At 53.3% G+C, this 25,578-nt stretch overlaps 1 protein-coding gene across 1 annotated transcript in view; it reads right to left on the minus strand.

Annotated features, from left to right (window-relative positions):
- Positions 1–2,494, minus strand: part of LOC121288932 (tenascin-R-like) — a 160,634-nt gene extending 158,140 nt beyond the window's left edge. Inside the window, exons 1-2 of the mRNA XM_041207800.1 lie at positions 2,303–2,494; positions 1,245–1,377 (exon numbers count right to left, since the gene is read on the minus strand). Coding sequence (XP_041063734.1) covers positions 1,245–1,377; positions 2,303–2,494 — 325 coding nt within the window. The remainder of the gene's footprint in view (positions 1–1,244; positions 1,378–2,302) is intronic.
- Between the last annotated feature and the right edge of the window lie 23,084 nt (positions 2,495–25,578).

The following is a 25,578-nucleotide window of genomic DNA, read 5'->3' on the forward strand; positions in this document are numbered from 1 at the left end:
CGACACTCCCTCACCCAAAATCTGAGGTTCATAAGTTTTTGTCTAGACAATGGAATATGGATGCAGACCAGCCATGATCTTCTCTTTGAATGATGGGCTCAAGGGGCTGAATAGTCTCTTCTTGTTCCTTTGTTCCCAATGAGTGAGGACTGCAGTTCTGTGGAAGCTTGGACTTGAAAGGTATGGAGTTTGATGAGAGTTAATAGTACATACATCAGGGTTTGTGTTAGGTGAAATGGGAGATTATACTCATCTGTAATGCAGATATTGGAATTTTTAATGAGGTAATATTAGGGTTTATTTGATTTTATTGCTGGGGTAATACTAGGTTTTGTTTGAGCTAGAATGGCTGAATTCCAGAAAGCCAGATAAATTGGAGCAAATCCTAATACACTTTTTATAGTAATTTATTTACAGAGTTACAAGCATGTACCTTCTAACCTGAAAACTCTGGTTTCATTTGGTGTCCATTTATATGGGCTCAAGTGAACCTCCATTTAATACCCAACACCTACATGCAATTAAACACAATTAATATACCTTTAACATAGGGACTCAAAATCTGGTGATTTGCTAATTATGGGCTCTACTGTGGTTGATGTGGTGTGATATTAAGATTTAGTCTAATTTGAAATTGAAGATATTGCGATACATTCCAGTTCTTATTGGAATGATACTGGTGCATTTTTGTGTTTCATTCCTTTTGAGTTGACATCTGGAAGATGCAAACTTTATTTTCTTAAATTCTTTACCACTTTGCAAGTTCCACTGGCTTTTCTGAATGTTGGTAGGATCCAAACGGGATCTTTATAACTTAAGCCAAGCAATTTATTTAAATCCCCCCGAATTAGCTCCTTAGAATTAAAGGACAGGCCACTGATGTCAATTAGAAATGTCAGTCATACATTTAGCAACTACAATAACAACTTGTGTTTATAATAACACAATACAATGTCCGAAGGTGTTTCACAGGAGTATTATGAAATAAAGTTTGACACCTAGCAACATGAGGAGATACGAAGACATGTGACACCTTTACCTTTGGTCAAAGAGGGAGGTTTGAGGGAGCATTTTCGAGGGTGTGTTAGTGAGCTGGAGAAATCTGGGGAGAAACTTTCAGAGCTTAAGGGTTAGTTTAGTGAGTTGATATTTAGTAGAGTTGTATTTATCCTTGTTTTAGATGGATCCCTGTACTCAGGCTGGAGAAGAGGGCTCACCAGTTTGCACATTCACTCCGCTCATACCTGTAGTGAATGAGGCATGTTCTGCTGTGCTTCTCATGGCGCCATGTGCTGACTGCAGTCTCAGTGTGTACTCAGTAGTCTCTGACAGACCCTCTAGTTGAATCCAAATGTCCTCTGCATCCAGGATCAGCTCCTGCAAGAGCGTGCAATAGAAACATCACATCAGTGCCTCAGCCCAGTCACTTCCCAACCCTAACAAAAACCCCAAGACCTGTCCTCAAAAATCTCAATTTATGAACAGCTCTGCCCACAGATTACTGGTGTTGAAACATGGGACGCTGACCATTTCACTTCCTATCAACATTTGGGGACAGGTGTTGAGAATGTCTAGGACAGGGAAACAAAACAAAAAAGTCAGAGCCGGCCTAATCATGAGAGGCAGTAGGGAACATTCTTTCACACAAAATGGTGCAGCTTTCTCCCAGAACAAGCAATCACAGCATTTCCCTTCCAGCTGATGGACAGAGAAGGTCATGTCAATTGTAAATCTTCCAGTTCTGAAACCACACTGGGACTCGGGGTTGACGTGTTCAGCCAGGATCTGCAGTCTCACAGAGGCAACACAGGCAAATACTTATCCCACAATGCTCAGCAGGTAGATGCCTTGATAGTTTTTGTAACCACTGCGCTTGCCCTTGTTAATGTACAGGGTTACAATCTTTATATCACACATATCCTGGGCCACTGTGCCCTCCCTCCAACAGAGATGGAGAAGATTATGTAGGTGCTGTAGGAGTGTTGGTTTTCTGTGCTTGATGAATTCAGGTGGTACAGCATCAGCACCTGGAGCTTTGACCATGGCAAGTGAGTCAATAGCTTTGCTAAGCTCTTCCACTGTGAGTTTGAGTTCTAGCTCTGCCATGCCAGGCAGAATTTCTGTGGTGTCAAGAGCTTCCTCGGTGACAGTGTTCTTCCTCGAGTACAACTCAAGGTGGTGTTCTCCAAATGTTTATTGCAGTCGGTGATGACCTCCCCTGCCTTTGCTTTCAGTGGAGCCCCTTTCTCTGCTGATGGACCTGTTGCCTTTTTGATCATTTCATATATGCTCCTAGTGTTACCCACGGCAAACGATATCTGGATATTCTGGAAAAGTTGTAACCAGTAGTGTACTGCCTCACAGTTTGCTGGACTTTGCTTTGAGCAGCTCTCAGTGCACTCAGAGTCTTCTCACTTGTGATTAATGAAAGTGGACTGCTTGGCTTCAACGACAGGCACCTTTGCAGCTTTGTTAGCCTGGAACCAGTCAGCATTTTTTCTGCTCCTGCTTTCTATATGTTGAGAGTGCAGGATTATAGATGGTGTTTCGAAGTACATTCCATTTCATTTTTACACTCTGGGTGGGGATGCCCATGAGCACCTGTTCAGTTGAGTCACAGAGCTGTTGGTTTTTACCTAGGCAAGAAGTATGGTTGATATTGATATGAGAATGGCATTTCTGCTTTGAATGAAAAAATCTTCAAGGACTGTATCCTGTCACCAGGGAGTGCTCACCAGGGAGTGATCTGTATGACAGCCAGCGCCATGGTAGTGGTGAGTATTGAGAGAGTTGGGACTGGTGACGGTCAAGTCAACTGGTCCCAATGCTCTGATCTTGGATGCCACCTTATGGCGTGTTTTTTTCTGAAAGGAAGTATTAGTTACACAAAGTTTGTGGTAGCAGCAAAGCTCAAGTAGTCTGTCTCTCTGTTCTCATTAACCTTTCCTAGGCCATGATGGCAGAGGCAGGCCTCATGGTCCTTACCCACTCTCATGCTGAAATCCCCAATAGGCTAAGATGTTCTGACTTAGGGATTCTGCTGATAGCAGTGTCGAGCTCTTCAGAGCTGGTTTTTTACCTCTGTAGTGGAGTACAATGTTGGAGCTTAGATACTCATCAGGTTCACTGGTCCTGTTTGAGTTGGGAGGTGGATGGAGAGAACTAGCTCAAATCATATATGTGGGCCGTTGTGGTACTAGAGTAGTGAGTTCCTTACAGTGAAACCGATGCCTTGCTCATGTGTTTCTTCTTAACTCTTTCCTTGCCAGGTGAGCATGTGATGTTTTTCTTTCTGTGACCCACCTCTATTGAGCTGTAGAAAAGTCATGTCAATGTTCAACCTATCAAGTTCCACATTGATTTCGGTGGTCTTGCACACATTTTTGACTAGCTGCAAGTGGCCTGTCAATCCTGTGCACATGGTCCTGACCATTTAAAGAATTGCCATTTTCTTTCTTTTTGTTTATTTTGTTTGTCTGATGCGATGGATTTGTCCACCTGTTGAGCAGACATTCTAAGTTCCAAGCACCCATTGAAGCAGATGGACTGTGGTGGGTCGGCATCTTAATAGGCAAGGGCTGCCTGACTTGAGTTGGGTGGTGACTGGCCAGTGGGACACCATGTTACCACCCACTGGAGACTGCCCTTCCATGTGCCAATTGATATCACTTGTGATTGCTGTCTCTGTGTTGTGTTTACACTCTGCAGTGATAATAGACTATCAGGATGGAAACTTAGACAAAATTTATGGAGATCCTGGGCTGTGCAAAGGTCAGGATCACCCTCTCAAATTCCCTTGTTGAGTCCAAAGGAAAGCAAAGCTGGGAGCTTCGTTCATGAGTACTAGGGTGTGTCCACATGCTAGTGGGACTGCACATGGCATGTCTGGGGCCAAATCATCTCTGAGTTCCTCTAAAGCTTTAGCCTGGGATTGCAGTGGGCCCAGTTTCAGTGTGTCACCATGAGGAGATCCAGCTGAGTACTTGTCGATGAAGAGGCTGTGTACTGACAGGGAGCGGTTTACACATTTCACTCTCTTCACATTGCTGCTGGCCAGCGGTGTAGGCTGAAAATGAGAAGAAAACTAGCACACAAAAATCAGAAAATATGCTAATTCTCTTCAGCCACACAATAGATGCACCTCACTGACCTGTGAACATGTCCTGATGAATGTTTCTAAAACTATCCCCATCACTGATGTTAAACTAACTGGCCTGTAGGTGTTAGGACACTATCTCTCTCTGTTTAAACATGATTCTGCTTTCCTATTCTCCTTCTGAGTGGACAGTCTCACATTTTCCCAGGTTACACTCCATCTACCAACTGTTTTCCCTCTTACTCAGGCTATCTAAATCTCTTTGCAGACTGTTGGAGCCGATTTAATATCCTCCCCCTAGCCATGTTTGGAGTTGGGGGTGTTTTGTCAGGTGGGAAGGTGCTGGGTGAGGAGTGCACGGCCTCCCCATCTCTGGTACAAGCGAGGCAGCTGCTACACCTAAGCTCTGGCGTGGGCGCTGGCAGGCTCCCAGAGGACTCCCACATTGTCAGGAGAAATGACTTGGCAGTCACCTCCCTCAAAAAGCCACCATTGATGAGGTGACCCAACAGCGGATCAGCTGCACCAGCTCCGCCTTCCACAAACTGTAGCAAAGTCTCCACAAGTCAACAGAAGTCATGGTGCACAGAACAGATGTTGTTGCCATGCCACGGCAGGATTTCTGCTCCCATCAAAGGCAAGGCATTTTTGAATGGCTCACCGCAATTTATGGCCCCGCCCTCACTGTGATGGGCTGTAAAGTTCCGCCCTACGCCCCTGTAATGACTATCACATCACACCTTGAATTCTATTTGTGCTTTCAATTCACCAATCTTGTAAGAAATGCTGTGAGCAGGTGTGGGAAGTGCTCAACATATTCCATGGTCTCTCCTTCTACATATGTGTGGGGTGGAATATGTGGCTGACCAGCTTTGGGTTGATATGAGTTTTGTTTTGACAATATTCAGGACAGGCCAAGGCTCTCCTATGGAGAATTGAAGAGATTGAGAGTGTCTCATAAACGTGGTGCAGGGTGGGAAACAACACAGCAGTCATCCCCAATCTATAGATCATGTGTATCTATAGTGCTCAGTTTTGTTTTGTCACAGAGGCGACTGAGGTTAAAGAGTTTTCTGTCCAGGTGATAGTTTATACTCACACCTGAGGGCAGATTTTTTATTCATTTGTGGGATGTGGGCTTCGCTGGCTGGGCCAGCATTTATTGCCCATCCCTAATTGCCCCTTGAGAAGGTGATGGTGAACTGCTTTCTTGAACCGCTGCAGTCCATGTAGTGTAGCTAAACCCACAGTGCTGTTAGGGAGGGAATTCCAGGATTTTGACGGTGAAATATTTCCAAGTCAGGAGGGGAGCTTCCAGGTGGTGGTGTTTCCATGCATTTGCTGTCCGTGTCCATCTTTGATGAGGTGAATAGCCAGCATCAATTAGATTGGAAATATCCTACGTGCTAAATAGGTTAAAGCCCTCTCCACAGTCCTAGATATAGAATTCACGAGTAAATTGGCCCTGGCATAGTTTAAGTTAAGCCCAGCCCATTGTGCATCTGCCTCTTTCCCCAGTGTTCGTGCCAGTCAGCCATGAATCAAAACACATTTCACACACTCCAATCTTTGTGCCATGTTTTGTTAGGCAAGGGTAGGAAAGAATGTGGAGCCAAGATATATATCAGCTAATGAATGGCAGTGGACCAGACTCAAGGAGCTGAAAATCCTACTTCCTGTTTCTGTGGAGCACACCCTCAAACTGGGCCTACAACAGCTCAGCACTCACAGAGTAGAGCCTCTCCAGTAGTGCAGCATTGCCTCAGTACTGTCTCTCTGAAAATGAACTTCCCTATCGGAACTGACCATCTAACTTTCGGTAATGAAAGTTCAAACCGTGCAGCGCTCCCTCAGTACTGACCCACCGACAGTGCAACATTCCTTCAGCACGACCCTCTGACAGTGCAGCATTCCTTCAGTCCTGACCCTCCGACACAGTGCAGCACTCCCTCAGTACTGACCTTCTGACAGTGCAGCACTCCCTCACTGCTGACCCTCCGACAGTGCAGCATCCCTCAGTACTGAACCTCCGACAGTGCAGCACTCCCTCAGTACGACCCTCTAATAGTGCAGCACTGCCTCAGCACTGACCCTCTGACAGAGTGCAGCACTCCCTCAGTACTGACCCTCTGACAGTGCAGCACTCCCTCAGTACTAACTCTCTAACAGTGCAGCACTCCCTCAGTACTGATCCTCTGACGGTGCAGCACTCCCACAGTGCTGACCCTCCGACACAGTGCAGCAATCCCTCAGTACTGACCCTCTGACGGTACAGCACTCCCTCAGTACTGACCCTCCGACAGTGCAGCACTACCTCAGTACTGACCCTCCGACAATGCAACACTCCATTAGCACGACCCGCTGATAGTGCAGCCCTGCCTCAGTACTGACCCGCCGACACAGTGCAGCACTCCTTCAGTAGTGGCACTCAGACAGTGCAGCACTCCCTCAGTACTGATCCTCTGACAGTGCAGCACTCCCACAGTGCTGACCCTCCGACAGTGCAACACTACATCAGTACTGACCCTCCGACAGTGCAGCACTCCCTCAGCACTGACCCTCCAACAGTGCAGCACTTCCTCAGTACTGACACTCCGACAAAGCAACACACCCTTAGCAAAACCCTCTGATAGTGCAGCCCTCCCTCAGGTCTGACCCTCCGACACAGTGCAGTAATCCTTCAGTACTGACCGTCTGACAGTGCAGCACTCCCTCAGTACTGACCATCCGACAGTGCAACATTCCTTCAGCATGACTCCCTGACAGTACAGCACTCCCTCAGTACTGACCCTCTGACAGTGCAGCACTCCCTCAGTACTGACCCTCCGACAGTGCAGCAATCCCTCAGTACTGACTGTCTGACAGTGCAGCACTCCCTCAATACTAACCCTCCGACAGTGCAACACTCCCTCAGCAGGACCCTCTGATAGTGCAGCACCCCCTCGGCACTGGCCCTCTGTCAGTGCAGCACTCCCTCAGTACTGACCCTCTGACAGTGCAGCACTCCCTCAGTACTGAGCCTCTGACAGTGCAGCACTCTCTCAGTACTGATCCTCTGACAGTGCAGTACTCTCTCAGTACTGACCCTCTGACAGTGCAGCACTCCCTCAGGTCTGACCCTCCGACAGTGCAATACTACCTCAGTACTGACCCTCTGACAGTGCAGCACTCCCTCAGCACTGACCCTCCGACAATACAGCATTTCCTCAGAACTGACACTTCGACAATGCAACACTCCCTGAGCACGACCCTCTGATAGTGCAGCCCTCCATCAGGTCTGACCCTCTGACACAGTGCAGCAATCCTTCAGAACTGACCGTCTGACAGTGCAGCACTCCCTCAGTACTGACCCTCCGACAGTGCAACATTCCTGCAGCATGACTCTCTGACAGAGCAGCACTCCCTCAGTACTGACCCTCTGACAGTGCAGCACTCCCTCAGTACTGATGCTTTGCCAGTGCAGCACTCCCTCAGTACTGACCCTCCGACAGTGCAGCACTCCCTCAGCACTGACCCTCCGACAGTGCAGCACTCCCTCAGTACTGACCCTCTGACAGTGCAGCAATCCTTCAGTACTGACCCTCTGACAGTGCAACACTCCCTTGGTACTAACCCTCCAACAGTGCAACACTCCCTCAGGACGACCTCTGATAGTGCAGCACTCCCTCAGTTAGAACCTCCGACAGTGCAGCGCTCCCTCAGTACTGACCCTCCGACAGTGCAGCACTCCCTCAGCACTGACCCTCCGACAGTGCAGCACTCCCTCAGTACTGACCCTCTGATAGTGCAGCAATCCTTCAGTACTGACCCTCTGACAGTGCAGCACTCCCTCAGTACTGACCCTCTGACAGTGCAGCAATCCTTCAGTACTGACCCTCTGACAGTGCAGCACTCTCTCAGTACTAACCCTCCAACAGTGCAACACTCCCTCAGGACGACCCTCTGATAGTGCAGCACTCCCTCAGTACAGACCCTCCGACAGTGCAGCACTCCCTCAGCACTGACCCTCCGACAGTGCAGCACTCCCTCAGTACTGACCCTCTGATAGTGCAGCAATCCTTCAGTACTGACCCTCTGACAGTGCAGCACTCCCTCAGTACTGACCCTCTGACAGTGCAGCAATCCTTCAGTACTGACCCTCCGACAGTGCAGCACTACCTCAGTACTGACCCTCCGACAATGCAACACTCCATTAGCACGACCCTCTGATAGTGCAGCCCTGCCTCAGTACTGACCCGCCGACACAGTGCAGCACTCCTTCAGTAGTGGCACTCAGACAGTGCAGCACTCCCTCAGTACTGATCCTCTGACAGTGCAGCACTCCCACAGTGCTGACTCTCTGACAGTGCAGCCCTCCCTAAGTACTGACCCTCTGACAGTGCAGCACTCCCTCAGTACTGACCCTCCGACAGTGCAACACTACCTCAGTACTGACCCTCCGACAGTGCAGCACTCCCTCAGCACTGACCCTCCAACAGTGCAGCACTTCCTCAGTACTGACACTCCGACAATGCAACACACCCTTAGCACAACCCTCTGATAGTGCAGCCCTCCCTCAGGTCTGACCCTCCGACACAGTGCAGTAATCCTTCAGTACTGACCGTCTGACAGTGCAGCACTCCCTCAGTACTGACCATCCGACAGTGCAACATTCCTTCAGCATGACTCCCTGACAGTACAGCACTCCCTCAGTACTGACCCTCTGACAGTGCAGCACTCCCTCAGTACTGACCCTCCGACAGTGCAGCAATCCCTCAGTACTGACTGTCTGACAGTGCAGCACTCCCTCAATACTAACCCTCCGACAGTGCAACACTCCCTCAGCAGGACCCTCTGATAGTGCAGCACCCGCTCGGCACTGGCCCTCTGTCAGTGCAGCACTCCCTCAGTACTGACCCTCTGACAGTGCAGCACTCCCTCAGTACTGAGCCTCTGACAGTGCAGCACTCTCTCAGTACTGATCCTCTGACAGTGCAGCACTCTCTCAGTACTGACCTCTGACAGTGCAGCACTCCCTCAGTACTGACCCTCCGACAGTGCAATACTACCTCAGTACTGACCCTCTGACAGTGCAGCACTCCCTCAGCACTGAACCTCCGACAATACAGCATTTCCTCAGTACTGACACTTCGACAATGCAACACTCCCTTAGCACGACCCTCTGATAGTGCAGCCCTCCATCAGGTCTGACCCTCCGACACAGTGCAGCAATCCTTCAGAACTGACCGTCTGACAGTGCAGCACTCCCTCAGTACTGACCCTCCGACAGTGCAACATTCCTGCAGCATGACTCTCTGACAGAGCAGCACTCCCTCAGTACTGACCCTCTGACAGTGCAGCACTCCCTCAGTACTGACCCTCTGACAGTGCAGCACTCCCTCAGTACTGACCCACTGACAGTGCAGCAATCCTTCAGTACTGACCCTCTGACAGTGCAGCACTCCTTTGGTACTAACCCTCCAACAGTGCAACACTCCCTCAGGACGACCTCTGATAGTGCAGCACTCCCACAGTACAGACCCTCCGACAGTGCAGCGCTCCCTCAGTACTGACCCTCCGACAGTGCAGCACTCCCTCAGCACTGACCCTCCGACAGTGCAGCACTCCCTCAGTACTGACCCTCTGATAGTGCAGCAATCCTTCAGTACTGACCCTCTGACAGTGCAGCACTCCCTCAGTACTAACTCTCTAACAGTGCAGCACTCCCTCAGTACTGATCCTCTGACGGTGCAGCACTCCCACAGTGCTGACCCTCCGACACAGTGCAGCAATCCCTCAGTACTGACCCTCTGACGGTACAGCACTCCTTCAGTACTGACCCTCCGACAGTGCAGCACTACCTCAGTACTGACCCTCCGACAATGCAACACTCCATTAGCACGACCCGCTGATAGTGCAGCCCTGCCTCAGTACTGACCCGCCGACACAGTGCAGCACTCCTTCAGTAGTGGCACTCAGACAGTGCAGCACTCCCTCAGTACTGATCCTCTGACAGTGCAGCACTCCCACAGTGCTGACCCTCCGACAGTGCAACACTACATCAGTACTGGCCCTCCGACAGTGCAGCACTCCCTCAGCACTGACCCTCTGACAGTGCAGCACTTCCTCAGTACTGACACTCCGACAAAGCAACACACCCTTAGCAAAACCCTCTGATAGTGCAGCCCTCCCTCAGGTCTGACCCTCCGACACAGTGCAGTAATCCTTCAGTACTGACCGTCTGACAGTGCAGCACTCCCTCAGTACTGACCATCCGACAGTGCAACATTCCTTCAGCATGACTCCCTGACAGTACAGCACTCCCTCAGTACTGACCCTCTGACAGTGCAGCACTCCCTCAGTACTGACCCTCCGACAGTGCAGCAATCCCTCAGTACTGACTGTCTGACAGTGCAGCACTCCCTCAATACTAACCCTCCGACAGTGCAACACTCCCTCAGCAGGACCCTCTGATAGTGCAGCACCCCCTCGGCACTGGCCCTCTGTCAGTGCAGCACTCCCTCAGTACTGACCCTCTGACAGTGCAGCACTCCCTCAGTACTGAGCCTCTGACAGTGCAGCACTCTCTCAGTACTGATCCTCTGACAGTGCAGTACTCTCTCAGTACTGACCCTCTGACAGTGCAGCACTCCCTCAGGTCTGACCCTCCGACAGTGCAATACTACCTCAGTACTGACCCTCTGACAGTGCAGCACTCCCTCAGCACTGACCCTCCGACAATACAGCATTTCCTCAGAACTGACACTTCGACAATGCAACACTCCCTGAGCACGACCCTCTGATAGTGCAGCCCTCCATCAGGTCTGACCCTCTGACACAGTGCAGCAATCCTTCAGAACTGACCGTCTGACAGTGCAGCACTCCCTCAGTACTGACCCTCCGACAGTGCAACATTCCTGCAGCATGACTCTCTGACAGAGCAGCACTCCCTCAGTACTGACCCTCTGACAGTGCAGCACTCCCTCAGTACTGATGCTTTGCCAGTGCAGCACTCCCTCAGTACTGACCCTCCGACAGTGCAGCACTCCCTCAGCACTGACCCTCCGACAGTGCAGCACTCCCTCAGTACTGACCCTCTGACAGTGCAGCAATCCTTCAGTACTGACCCTCTGACAGTGCAACACTCCCTTGGTACTAACCCTCCAACAGTGCAACACTCCCTCAGGACGACCTCTGATAGTGCAGCACTCCCTCAGTTAGAACCTCCGACAGTGCAGCGCTCCCTCAGTACTGACCCTCCGACAGTGCAGCACTCCCTCAGCACTGACCCTCCGACAGTGCAGCACTCCCTCAGTACTGACCCTCTGATAGTGCAGCAATCCTTCAGTACTGACCCTCTGACAGTGCAGCACTCCCTCAGTACTGACCCTCTGACAGTGCAGCAATCCTTCAGTACTGACCCTCTGACAGTGCAGCACTCTCTCAGTACTAACCCTCCAACAGTGCAACACTCCCTCAGGACGACCCTCTGATAGTGCAGCACTCCCTCAGTACAGACCCTCCGACAGTGCAGCACTCCCTCAGCACTGACCCTCCGACAGTGCAGCACTCCCTCAGTACTGACCCTCTGATAGTGCAGCAATCCTTCAGTACTGACCCTCTGACAGTGCAGCACTCCCTCAGTACTGACCCTCTGACAGTGCAGCAATCCTTCAGTACTGACCCTCCGACAGTGCAGCACTACCTCAGTACTGACCCTCCGACAATGCAACACTCCATTAGCACGACCCTCTGATAGTGCAGCCCTGCCTCAGTACTGACCCGCCGACACAGTGCAGCACTCCTTCAGTAGTGGCACTCAGACAGTGCAGCACTCCCTCAGTACTGATCCTCTGACAGTGCAGCACTCCCACAGTGCTGACTCTCTGACAGTGCAGCCCTCCCTAAGTACTGACCCTCTGACAGTGCAGCACTCCCTCAGTACTGACCCTCCGACAGTGCAACACTACCTCAGTACTGACCCTCCGACAGTGCAGCACTCCCTCAGCACTGACCCTCCAACAGTGCAGCACTTCCTCAGTACTGACACTCCGACAATGCAACACACCCTTAGCACAACCCTCTGATAGTGCAGCCCTCCCTCAGGTCTGACCCTCCGACACAGTGCAGTAATCCTTCAGTACTGACCGTCTGACAGTGCAGCACTCCCTCAGTACTGACCATCCGACAGTGCAACATTCCTTCAGCATGACTCCCTGACAGTACAGCACTCCCTCAGTACTGACCCTCTGACAGTGCAGCACTCCCTCAGTACTGACCCTCCGACAGTGCAGCAATCCCTCAGTACTGACTGTCTGACAGTGCAGCACTCCCTCAATACTAACCCTCCGACAGTGCAACACTCCCTCAGCAGGACCCTCTGATAGTGCAGCACCCGCTCGGCACTGGCCCTCTGTCAGTGCAGCACTCCCTCAGTACTGACCCTCTGACAGTGCAGCACTCCCTCAGTACTGAGCCTCTGACAGTGCAGCACTCTCTCAGTACTGATCCTCTGACAGTGCAGCACTCTCTCAGTACTGACCTCTGACAGTGCAGCACTCCCTCAGTACTGACCCTCCGACAGTGCAATACTACCTCAGTACTGACCCTCTGACAGTGCAGCACTCCCTCAGCACTGAACCTCCGACAATACAGCATTTCCTCAGTACTGACACTTCGACAATGCAACACTCCCTTAGCACGACCCTCTGATAGTGCAGCCCTCCATCAGGTCTGACCCTCCGACACAGTGCAGCAATCCTTCAGAACTGACCGTCTGACAGTGCAGCACTCCCTCAGTACTGACCCTCCGACAGTGCAACATTCCTGCAGCATGACTCTCTGACAGAGCAGCACTCCCTCAGTACTGACCCTCTGACAGTGCAGCACTCCCTCAGTACTGACCCTCTGACAGTGCAGCACTCCCTCAGTACTGACCCACTGACAGTGCAGCAATCCTTCAGTACTGACCCTCTGACAGTGCAGCACTCCTTTGGTACTAACCCTCCAACAGTGCAACACTCCCTCAGGACGACCTCTGATAGTGCAGCACTACCACAGTACAGACCCTCCGACAGTGCAGCGATCCCTCAGTACTGACCCTCCGACAGTGCAGCACTCCCTCAGCACTGACCCTCCGACAGTGCAGCACTCCCTCAGTACTGACCCTCTGATAGTGCAGCAATCCTTCAGTACTGACCCTCTGACAGTGCAGCACTCCCTCAGTACTGACCCTCTGACAGTGCAGCAATCCTTCAGTACTGACCCACTGACAGTGCAGCACTCTCTCAGTACTAACCCTCCAACAGTGCAACACTCCCTCAGGACGACACTCTGATAGTGCAGCACTCCCTCAGTACAGACCCTCCGACAGTGCAGCACTCCCTCAGTACTGACCCTCTGATAGTGCAGCAATCCTTCAGTACTGACCCTCTGACAGTGCAGCACTCCCTCAGTACTGACCCTCTGACAGTGCAGCAATCCTTCAGTACTGACCCTCTGACAGTGCAGCACTCTCTCAGTACTAACCCTCCAACAGTGCAACACTCCCTCAGGACGACCCTCTGATAGTGCAGCACTCCCTCAGTACAGACCCTCCGACAGTGCAGCACTCACTCAGTACTGACCCTCTGACAGTGCAGCAATCCCTCAGTACTGACCCTCTGACAGTGCAGCAATCCCTCAGTACTGATTGTCTGACAGTGCAGCACTCCCTCAATACTGACCCTCTGACAGTGCAGCAATACCTCAGTACTGACTGTCTGACAGTGCAGCACTCCCTCAATACTAACCCTCCGACAGTGCAACACTCCCTCAGCAGGACCCTCTGATAGTGCAGCACTCCCTCGGCACTGGCCCTCTGTCAGTGCAGCACTCCCTCAGTACTGACCCTCTGACAGTGCAGCACTCTCTCAGTACTGACCCTCTGACAGTGCAGCACTTCCTCAGTACTGACGGTCCGACAATGCAACACTCCCTTAGCACAACCCTCTGATAGTGCAGCCCTCCCTCAGGTCTGACCCTCCGACACAGTGCAGTCATCCTTCAGTACTGACCGTCTGACAGTGCAGCACTCCCTCAGTACTGACCATCCGACAGTGCAACATTCCTTCAGCATGACTCCCTGACAGTACAGCACTCCCTCAGTACTGACCCTCTGACAGTGCAGCACTCCCTCAGTACTGACCCTCCGACAGTGCAGCAATCCCTCAGTACTGACTGTCTGACAGTGCAGCACTCCCTCAATACTAACCCTCCGACAGTGCAACACTCCCTCAGCAGGACCCTCTGATAGTGCAGCACCCCCTCGGCACTGGCCCTCTGTCAGTGCAGCACTCCCTCAGTACTGACCCTCTGACAGTGCAGCACTCCCTCAGTACTGAGCCTCTGACAGTGCAGCACTCTCTCAGTACTGATCCTCTGACAGTGCAGCACTCTCTCAGTACTGACCTCTGACAGTGCAGCACTCCCTCAGTACTGACCCTCCGACAGTGCAATACTACCTCAGTACTGACCCTCTGACAGTGCAGCACTCCCTCAGCACTGAACCTCCGACAATACAGCATTTCCTCAGTACTGACACTTGACAATGCAACACTCCCTTAGCACGACCCTCTGATAGTGCAGCCCTCCATCAGGTCTGACCCTCCGACACAGTGCAGCAATCCTTCAGAACTGACCGTCTGACAGTGCAGCACTCCCTCAGTACTGACCCTCCGACAGTGCAACATTCCTGCAGCATGACTCTCTGACAGAGCAGCACTCCCTCAGTACTGACCCTCTGACAGTGCAGCACTCCCTCAGTACTGATGCTTTGCCAGTGCAGCACTCCCTCAGTACTGACCCTCCGACAGTGCAGCACTCCCTCAGCACTGACCCTCCGACAGTGCAGCACTCCCTCAGTACTGACCCACTGACAGTGCAGCAATCCTTCAGTACTGACCCTCTGACAGTGCAGCACTCCTTTGGTACCAACCCTCCAACAGTGCAACACTCCCTCAGGACGACCTCTGATAGTGCAGCACTCCCTCAGTACAGACCCTCCGACAGTGCAGCGCTCCCTCAGTACTGACCCTCCGACAGTGCAGCACTCCCTCAGCACTGACCCTCCGACAGTGCAGCACTCCCTCAGTACTGACCCTCTGATAGTGCAGCAATCCTTCAGTACTGACCCTCTGACAGTGCAGCACTCCCTCAGTACTGACCCTCTGACAGTGCAGCAATCCTTCAGTACTGACCCTCTGACAGTGCAGCACTCTCTCAGTACTAACCCTCCAACAGTGCAACACTCCCTCAGGACGACACTCTGATAGTGCAGCACTCCCTCAGTACAGACCCTCCGACAGTGCAGCACTCCCTCAGCACTGACCCTCCGACAGTGCAGCACTCCCTCAGTACTGACCCTCTGACAGTGCAGCAATCCTTCAGTACTGACCCTCTGACAGTGCAGCACTCTCTCAGTACTAACCCTCCAACAGTGCAACACTCCCTCAGGACGACCCTCTGATAGTGCAGCACTCCCTCAGTACAGACCCTCCGACAGTGCAGCACTCCCTCAGTACTGACCCTCTGACAGTGCAGCAATCCCTCAGTACTGACCCTCTGACAGTGCAGCAATCCCTCAGTACTGATTGTCTGACAGTGCAGCACTCCCTCAATACTGACCCTCTGACAGTGCAGCAATCCCTCAGTACTGACTGTCTGACAGTGCAGCACTCCCTCAATACTAACCCTCCGACAGTGCAACACTCCCTCAGCAGGACCCTCTGATAGTGCAGCACTCCCTCGGCACTGGCCCTCTGTCAGTGCAGCACTCCCTCAGTACTGACCCTCTGACAGTGCAGCACTCTCTCAGTACTGACCCTCTGACAGTGCAGCACTTCCTCAGTACTGATGGTCCGACAATGCAACACTCCCTTAGCACAACCCTCTGATAGTGCAGCCCTCCCTCAGGTCTGACCCTCCGACACAGTGCAGCAATCCTTCAGTACTGACCGTCTGACAGTGCAGCACTCCCTCAGTACTGACCCTCCGACAGTGCAACATTCCTCCAGCATGACTCTCTGACAGTGCAGCACTCCCTCAGTACTGAGCCTCTGACAGTGCAGCACTCTCTCAGTACTGACCCTCTGACAGTGCAGCACTTCCTCAGTACTGACGGTCCGACAATGCAACACTCCCTTAGCACAACCCTCTGATAGTGCAGCCCTCCCTCAGGTCTGACCCTCCGACACAGTGCAGCAATCCTTCAGTACTGACCGTCTGACAGTGCAGCACTCCCTCAGTACTGACCCTCCGACAGTGCAACATTCCTCCAGCATGACTCTCTGACAGTGCAGCACTCCCTCAGTACTGACCCTCCGACAGTGCAACACTACCTCAGTACTGACCCTCCGACAGTGCAGCACTCCCTCAGCACTGACCCTCCAACAGTGCAGCACTTCCTCAGTACTGACACTCCGACAATGCAACACACCCTTAGCACGACCCTCTGATAGTGCAGCCCTCCCTCAGGTCTGACCCTCCGACACAGTGCAGTAATCCTTCAGTACTGACCATCTGACAGTGCAGCACTCCCTCAGTACTGACCATCCGACAGTGCAACATTCCTTCAGCATGACTCCCTGACAGTACAGCACTCCCTCAGTACTGACCCTCCGACAGTGCAGCAATCCCTCAGTACTGACTGTCTGACAGTGCAGCACTCCCTCAATACTAACCCTCCGACAGTGCAACACTCCCTCAGCAGGACCCTCTGATAGTGCAGCACTCCCTCGGCACTGGCCCTCTGTCAGTGCAGCACTCCCTCAGTACTGACCCTCTGACAGTGCAGCACTCCCTCAGTACTGAGCCTGGACAGTGCAGCACTCTCTCAGTACTGATCCTCTGACAGTGCAGCACTCTCTCAGTACTGACCCTCTGACAGTGCAGCACTCCCTCAGTACTGACCCTCCGACAGTGCAGCACTCCCTCAGCACTGACCCTCCGACAGTGCAGCACTCCCTCAGTACTGACCCTCTGATAGTGCAGCAATCCTTCAGTACTGAACCTCTGACAGTGCAGCACTCCCTCAGTACTGACCCTCTGACAGTGCAGCAATCCTTCAGTACTGACCCTCTGACAGTGCAGCACTCTCTCAGCACTGACCCTCTGATAGTGCAGCAATCCTTCAGTACTGACCCTCTGACAGTGCAGCACTCCCTCAGTACAGACCCTCCGACAGTGCAGCACTCACTCAGTACTGACCCTCTGACAGTGCAGCAAACCCTCAGTACTGACCCTCTGACAGTGCAGCAATCCCTCAGTACTGACTGTCTGACAGTGCAGCACTCCCTCAATACTAACCCTCCGACAGTGCAACACTCCCTCAGCAGGACTCTCTGATAGTGCAGTACTCCCTCGGCACTGGCCCTCTGTCAGTGCAGCACTCCCTCAGTACTGACCCTCTGACAGTGCAGCACTCTCTCAGTACTGACCCTCTGACAGTGCAGCACTTCCTCAGTACTGACGGTCCGACAATGCAACACTCCCTTAGCACAACTCTCTGATAGTGCAGCCCTCCCTCAGGTCTGACCCTCCGACACATTGCAGCAATCCTTCAGTACTGACCCTCTGACAGTGCAGCACTCTCTCAGTACTGACCCTCTGACAGTGCAGCACTTCCTCAGTACTGACGGTCCGACAATGCAACACTCCCTTAGCACAACCCTCTGATAGTGCAGCCCTCCCTCAGGTCTGACCCTCCGACACAGTGCAGCAATCCTTCAGTACTGACCGTCTGACAGTGCAGCACTCCCTCAGTACTGACCCTCCGACAGTGCAACATTCCTCCAGCATGACTCTCTGACAGTGCAGCACTCCCTCAGTACTGACCCTCTGACAGTGCAGCACTCCCTCAGTACTGATCCTCTGACAGTGCAGCAATCCCACAGTGCTGACTCTCTGACAGTGCAGCCCTCCATCAGTACTGACCCTCTGACAGTGCAGCACTCCCTCAGTACTGACCCTCCGACAGTGCAACACTACCTCAGTACTGACCCTCCGACAGTGCAGCACTCCCTCAGCACTGACCCTCCAACAGTGCAGCACTTCCTCAGTACTGACACTCCGACAATGCAACACACCCTTAGCACGACCCTCTGATAGTGCAGCCCTCCCTCAGGTCTGACCCTCCGACACAGTGCAGTAATCCTTCAGTACTGACCATCTGACAGTGCAGCACTCCCTCAGTACTGACCATCCGACAGTGCAACATTCCTTCAGCATGACTCCCTGACAGTACAGCACTCCCTCAGTACTGACCCTCCGACAGTGCAGCAATCCCTCAGTACTGACTGTCTGACAGTGCAGCACTCCCTCAATACTAACCCTCCGACAGTGCAACACTCCCTCAGCAGGAGCCTCTGATAGTGCAGCACTCCCTCGGCACTGGCCCTCTGTCAGTGCAGCACTCCCTTAGTACTGACCCTCTGACAGTGCAGCACTCCCTCAGTACTGAGCCTGGACAGTGCAGCACTCTCTCAGTACTGATCCTCTGACAGTGCAGCACTCTCTCAGTACTGACCCTCTGACAGTGCAGCACTCCCTCAGTACTGACCCTCCGACAGTGCAGCACTCCCTCAGCACTGACCCTCCGACAGTGCAGCACTCCCTCAGCACTGACCCTCTGATAGTGCAGCAATCCATCAGTACTGACCCTCTGACAGTGCAGCACTCCCTCAGTACTGACCCTCTGACAGTGCAGCAATCCTTCAGTACTGACCCACTGACAGTGCAGCACTCTCTCAGCACTGACCCTCTGATAGTGCAGCAATCCTTCAGTACTGACCCTCTGACAGTGCAGCACTCCCTCAGTACTGACCCTCTGACAGTGCAGCAATCCTTCAGTACTGACCCTCTGACAGTGCAGCACTCTCTCAGTACTAACCCTCCAACAGTGCAACACTCCCTCAGGACGACCCTCTGATAGTGCAGCACTCCCTCAGTACAGACCCTCCGACAGTGCAGCACTCACTCAGTACTGACCCTCTGACAGTGCAGCAAACCCTCAGTACTGACCCTCTGACAGTGCAGCAATCCCTCAGTACTGACTGTCTGACAGTGCAGCACTCCCTCAATACTGACCCTCTGACAGTGCAGCAATCCCTCAGTACTGACTGTCTGACAGTGCAGCACTCCCTCAATACTAACCCTCCGACAGTGCAACACTCCCTCAGCAGGACTCTCTGATAGTGCAGCACTCCCTCGGCACTGGCCCTCTGTCAGTGCAGCACTCCCTCAGTACTGACCCTCTGACAGTGCAGCACTCTCTCAGTACTGACCCTCTGACAGTGCAGCACTTCCTCAGTACTGACGGTCCGACAATGCAAAACTCCCTTAGCACAACTCTCTGATAGTGCAGCCCTCCCTCAGGTCTGACCCTCCGACACATTGCAGCAATCCTTCAGTACTGACCCTCTGACAGTGCAGCACTCCCTCAGTACTGACCCTCCGACAGTGCAACATTCCTCCAGCATGACTCTCTGACAGTGCAGCACTCCCTCAGTACTGACCCTCTGACAGTGCAGCACTCCCTCAGTACTGACCCTCCGACAGTGCAGCACTTCCTCAGTACTGACCCTCCGACAGTGCAGCACTCCCTCAGCACTGACCCGCCGACAGTGCAGCACTCCCTCAGTACTGACCCTCTGACAGTGCAGCAATCCTTCAGTACTGACCCTCCAACAGTGCAGCACTCCCTCAGTACTAACCCTGCAACAGTGCAACACTCCCTCAGGACGACCCTCTGATAGTGCAGCACTCCCTCAGTACAGACCCTCCGACAGTGCAGCAATCCCTCAGTACTGACCCTCTGACAGTGCAGCAATCCCTCAGTACTGACTGTCTGACAGTGCAGCACTCCCTCAATACTGACCCTCCGACAGTGCAGCACTCCCTCAGTACTGACCCTCTGACAGTGCAGCACTTCCTCAGTACTGACCCTCCGACAGTGCAGCACTCCCTCAGCACTGACCCGCCGACAGTGCAGCACTCCCTCAGTACTGACCCTCTGACAGTGCAGCAATCCTTCAGTACTGACCCTCCAACAGTGCAGCACTCCCTCAGTACTAACCCTGCAACAGTGCAACACTCCCTCAGGACGACCCTCTGATAGTGCAGCACTCCCTCAGTACTGACTGTCTGACAGTGCAGCACTCCCTCAATACTGACCCTCTGACAGTGCAGCAATCCCTCAGTACTGACTGTCTGACAGTGCAGCACTCCCTCAATACTAACCCTCCGACAGTGCAACACTCCCTCAGCAGGATTCTCTGATAGTGCAGCACTCCCTCGGCACTGGCCCTCTGTCAGTGCAGCACTCCCTCAGTACTGACCCTCTGACAGTGCAGCACTCTCTCAGTACTGACCCTCTGACAGTGCAGCACTTCCTCAGTACTGACGGTCCGACAATGCAACACTCCCTTAGCACAACCCTCTGATAGTGCAGCCCTCCCTCAGGTCTGACCCTCCGACACAGTGCAGCAATCCTTCAGTACTGACCGTCTGACAGTGCAGCACTCCCTCAGTACTGACCCTCCGACAGTGCAACATTCCTCCAGCATGACTCTCTGACAGTGCAGCACTCCCTCAGTACTGACCCTCTGACAGTGCAGCACTCCCTCAGTACTGATCCTCTGACAGTGCAGCAATCCCACAGTGCTGACTCTCTGACAGTGCAGCCCTCCATCAGTACTGACCCTCTGACAGTGCAGCACTCCCTCAGTACTGACCCTCCGACAGTGCAACACTACCTCAGTACTGACCCTCCGACAGTGCAGCACTCCCTCAGCACTGACCCTCCAACAGTGCAGCACTTCCTCAGTACTGACACTCCGACAATGCAACACACCCTTAGCACGACCCTCTGATAGTGCAGCCCTCCCTCAGGTCTGACCCTCCGACACAGTGCAGTAATCCTTCAGTACTGACCATCTGACAGTGCAGCACTCCCTCAGTACTGACCATCCGACAGTGCAACATTCCTTCAGCATGACTCCCTGACAGTACAGCACTCCCTCAGTACTGACCCTCCGACAGTGCAGCAATCCCTCAGTACTGACTGTCTGACAGTGCAGCACTCCCTCAATACTAACCCTACGACAGTGCAACACTCCCTCAGCAGGAGCCTCTGATAGTGCAGCACTCCCTCGGCACTGGCCCTCTGTCAGTGCAGCACTCCCTTAGTACTGACCCTCTGACAGTGCAGCACTCCCTCAGTACTGAGCCTGGACAGTGCAGCACTCTCTCAGTACTGATCCTCTGACAGTGCAGCACTCTCTCAGTACTGACCCTCTGACAGTGCAGCACTCCCTCAGTACTGACCCTCCGACAGTGCAGCACTCCCTCAGCACTGACCCTCCGACAGTGCAGCACTCCCTCAGCACTGACCCTCTGATAGTGCAGCAATCCATCAGTACTGAACCTCTGACAGTGCAGCACTCCCTCAGTACTGACCCTCTGACAGTGCAGCAATCCTTCAGTACTGACCCACTGACAGTGCAGCACTCTCTCAGCACTGACCCTCTGATAGTGCAGCAATCCTTCAGTACTGACCCTCTGACAGTGCAGCACTCCCTCAGTACTGACCCTCTGACAGTGCAGCAATCCTTCAGTACTGACCCTCTGACAGTGCAGCACTCTCTCAGTACTAACCCTCCAACAGTGCAACACTCCCTCAGGACGACCCTCTGATAGTGCAGCACTCCCTCAGTACAGACCCTCCGACAGTGCAGCACTCACTCAGTACTGACCCTCTGACAGTGCAGCAAACCCTCAGTACTGACCCTCTGACAGTGCAGCAATCCCTCAGTACTGACTGTCTGACAGTGCAGCACTCCCTCAATACTGACCCTCTGACAGTGCAGCAATCCCTCAGTACTGACTGTCTGACAGTGCAGCACTCCCTCAATACTAACCCTCCGACAGTGCAACACTCCCTCAGCAGGACTCTCTGATAGTGCAGCACTCCCTCGGCACTGGCCCTCTGTCAGTGCAGCACTCCCTCAGTACTGACCCTCTGACAGTGCAGCACTCTCTCAGTACTGACCCTCTGACAGTGCAGCACTTCCTCAGTACTGACGGTCCGACAATGCAACACTCCCTTAGCACAACTCTCTGATAGTGCAGCCCTCCCTCAGGTCTGACCCTCCGACACATTGCAGCAATCCTTCAGTACTGACCCTCTGACAGTGCAGCACTCCCTCAGTACTGACCCTCCGACAGTGCAACATTCCTCCAGCATGACTCTCTGACAGTGCAGCACTCCCTCAGCACTGACCCGCCGACAGTGCAGCACTCCCTCAGTACTGACCCTCTGACAGTGCAGCAATCCTTCAGTACTGACCCTCCAACAGTGCAGCACTCCCTCAGTACTAACCCTGCAACAGTGCAACACTCCCTCAGGACGACCCTCTGATAGTGCAGCACTCCCTCAGTACAGACCCTCCGACAGTGCAGCAATCCCTCAGTACTGACCCTCTGACAGTGCAGCAATCCCTCAGTACTGACTGTCTGACAGTGCAGCACTCCCTCAATACTGACCCTCCGACAGTGCAGCACTCCCTCAGTACTGACCCTCTGACAGTGCAGCACTCCCTCAGGTCTGACCCTCCGACACAGTGCAGCACTCCCTCAGTACTGACCCTCCGACAGTGCAGCACTCCCTCAGTACTGACCCTCTGACAGTGCAGTAATCCTTCAGTACTGACCCTCTGACAGTGCAGCACTCCCTCAGTACCAACCCTCTGACAGTGCAGCACTCCCTCAGTACTAACTCTCCAACAGTGCAACACTCCCTCATCAGGACCCTCTGATAGTGCAGCACTCCCTCGGCACTGGCCCTCTGTCAGTGCAGCACTCCCTCAGTACTGACCCTCTGACAGTGCAGCACTCCCTCAGTACTGATGCTCTGACAGTGCAGCACTCTCTCAGTACTGACCCTCTCACCGTGCAGCACTCCCTCAGTACTGACCCTCCGACAGTGCAACACTACCTCAGTACTGACCCTCCGACAGTGCAGCACTCCCTCAGCACTGACCATTCGACAGTGCAGTACTCCCTCAGTACTGACCCTCTGAGAGTGCAGCCATCCTTCAGTACTGACCCTCTGACAGTGCAGCACTCCCTCAGTACTAACCCTCCAACAGTGCAACACTCCCTCAGGACGACCCTCTGATAGTGCAGCACTCACTCAGTACAGACCCTCCGACAGTGCAGCACTCCCTTAGTACTGACCCTCCCAAACAGTGCAGTACTCCTTCAGTACTGGCCCTCAGACAGTGCAGCACTCCCTCATTACTGACCCTCTGACAGTGCAGCAATCCCTCAGTACTGACTGTCTGACAATGCAGCACTCCTTCAATACTAACCCTCCGACAATGCAACACTCCCTCAGCAGGACCCTCCGACAGTGCAGCACTCCCTCAGCACTGACCCTCCGACAGTGCAGCACTCCCTCAGCACTGACCCTCTGATAGTGCAGCAATCCTTCAGTACTGACCCTCTGACAGTGCAGCACTCCCTCAGTACTGACCCTCTGACAGTGCAGCAATCCTTCAGTACTGACCCTCTGACAGTGCAGCACTCACTCAGTACTGACCCTCTGACAGTGCAGCAAACCCTCAGTACTGACCCTCTGAAAGTGCAGCAATCCCTCAGTACTGACTGTCTGACAGTGCAGCACTCCCTCAATACTGACCCTCTGACAGTGCAGCAATCCCTCAGTACTGACTGTCTGACAGTGCAGCACTCCCTCAATACTAACCCTCCGACAGTGCAACACTCCCTCAGCAGGACTCTCTGATAGTGCAGCACTCCCTCGGCACTGGCCCTCTGTCAGTGCAGCACTCCCTCAGTACTGACCCTCTGACAGTGCAGCACTCTCTCAGTACTGACCCTCTGACAGTGCAGCACTTCCTCAGTACTGACGGTCCGACAATGCAACACTCCCTTAGCACAACTCTCTGATAGTGCAGCCCTCCCTCAGGTCTGACCCTCCGACACATTGCAGCAATCCTTCAGTACTGACCCTCTGACAGTGCAGCACTCCCTCAGTACTGACCCTCCGACAGTGCAACATTCCTCCAGCATGACTCTCTGACAGTGCAGCACTCCCTCAGTACTGACCCTCTGACAGTGCAGCACTCCCTCAGTACTGACCCTCCGACAGTGCAGCACTTCCTCAGTACTGACCCTCCGACAGTGCAGCACTCCCTCAGCACTGACCCGCCGACAGTGCAGCACTCCCTCAGTACTGACCCTCTGACAGTTTAGCAATCCTTCAGTACTGACCCTCCAACAGTGCAGCACTCCCTCAGTACTAACCCTGCAACAGTGCAACACTCCCTCAGGACGACCCTCTGATAGTGCAGCACTCCCTCAGTACAGACCCTCCGACAGTGCAGCAATCCCTCAGTACTGACCCTCTGACAGTGCAGCAATCCCTCAGTACTGACTGTCTGACAGTGCAGCACTCCCTCAATACTGACCCTCCGACAGTGCAGCACTCCCTCAGTACTGACCCTCTGACAGTGCAGCACTCCCTCAGGTCTGACCCTCCGACACAGTGCAGCACTCCCTCAGTACTGACCCTCCGACAGTGCAGCACTCCCTCAGTACTGACCCTCTGACAGTGCAGTAATCCTTCAGTACTGACCCTCTGACAGTGCAGCACTCCCTCAGTACCAACCCTCTGACAGTGCAGCACTCCCTCAGTACTAACTCTCCAACAGTGCAACACTCCCTCATCAGGACCCTCTGATAGTGCAGCACTCCCTCGGCACTGGCCCTCTGTCAGTGCAGCACTCCCTCAGTACTGACCCTCTGACAGTGCAGCACTCCCTCAGTACTGATGCTCTGACAGTGCAGCACTCTCTCAGTACTGACCCTCTGACAGTGCAGCAAACCCTCAGTACTGACCCTCTGACAGTGCAGCAATCCCTCAGTACTGACTGTCTGACAGTGCAGCACTCCCTCAATACTGACCCTCTGACAGTGCAGCAATCCCTCAGTACTGACTGTCTGACAGTGCAGCACTCCCTCAATACTGACCCTCTGACAGTGCAGCAATCCCTCAGTACTGACTGTCTGACAGTGCAGCACTCCCTCAATACTAACCCTCCGACAGTGCAACACTCCCTCATCAGGACCCTCTGATAGTGCAGCACTCCCTCGGCACTGGCCCTCTGTCAGTGCAGCACTCCCTCAGTACTGACCCTCTGACAGTGCAGCACTCCCTCAGTACTGATGCTCTGACAGTGCAGCACTCTCTCAGTACTGACCCTCTCACCGTGCAGCACTCCCTCAGTACTGACCCTCCGACAGTGCAACACTACCTCAGTACTGACTCTCCGACAGTGCAGCACTCCCTCAGCACTGACCATTCGACAGTGCAGTACTCCCTCAGTACTGACCCTCTGAGAGTGCAGCCATCCTTCAGTACTGACCCTCTGACAGTGCAGCACTCC

This window comes from Carcharodon carcharias, chromosome 16 (assembly GCF_017639515.1).
Source record: "Carcharodon carcharias isolate sCarCar2 chromosome 16, sCarCar2.pri, whole genome shotgun sequence".
Lineage (NCBI taxonomy): Eukaryota > Metazoa > Chordata > Chondrichthyes > Lamniformes > Lamnidae > Carcharodon > Carcharodon carcharias.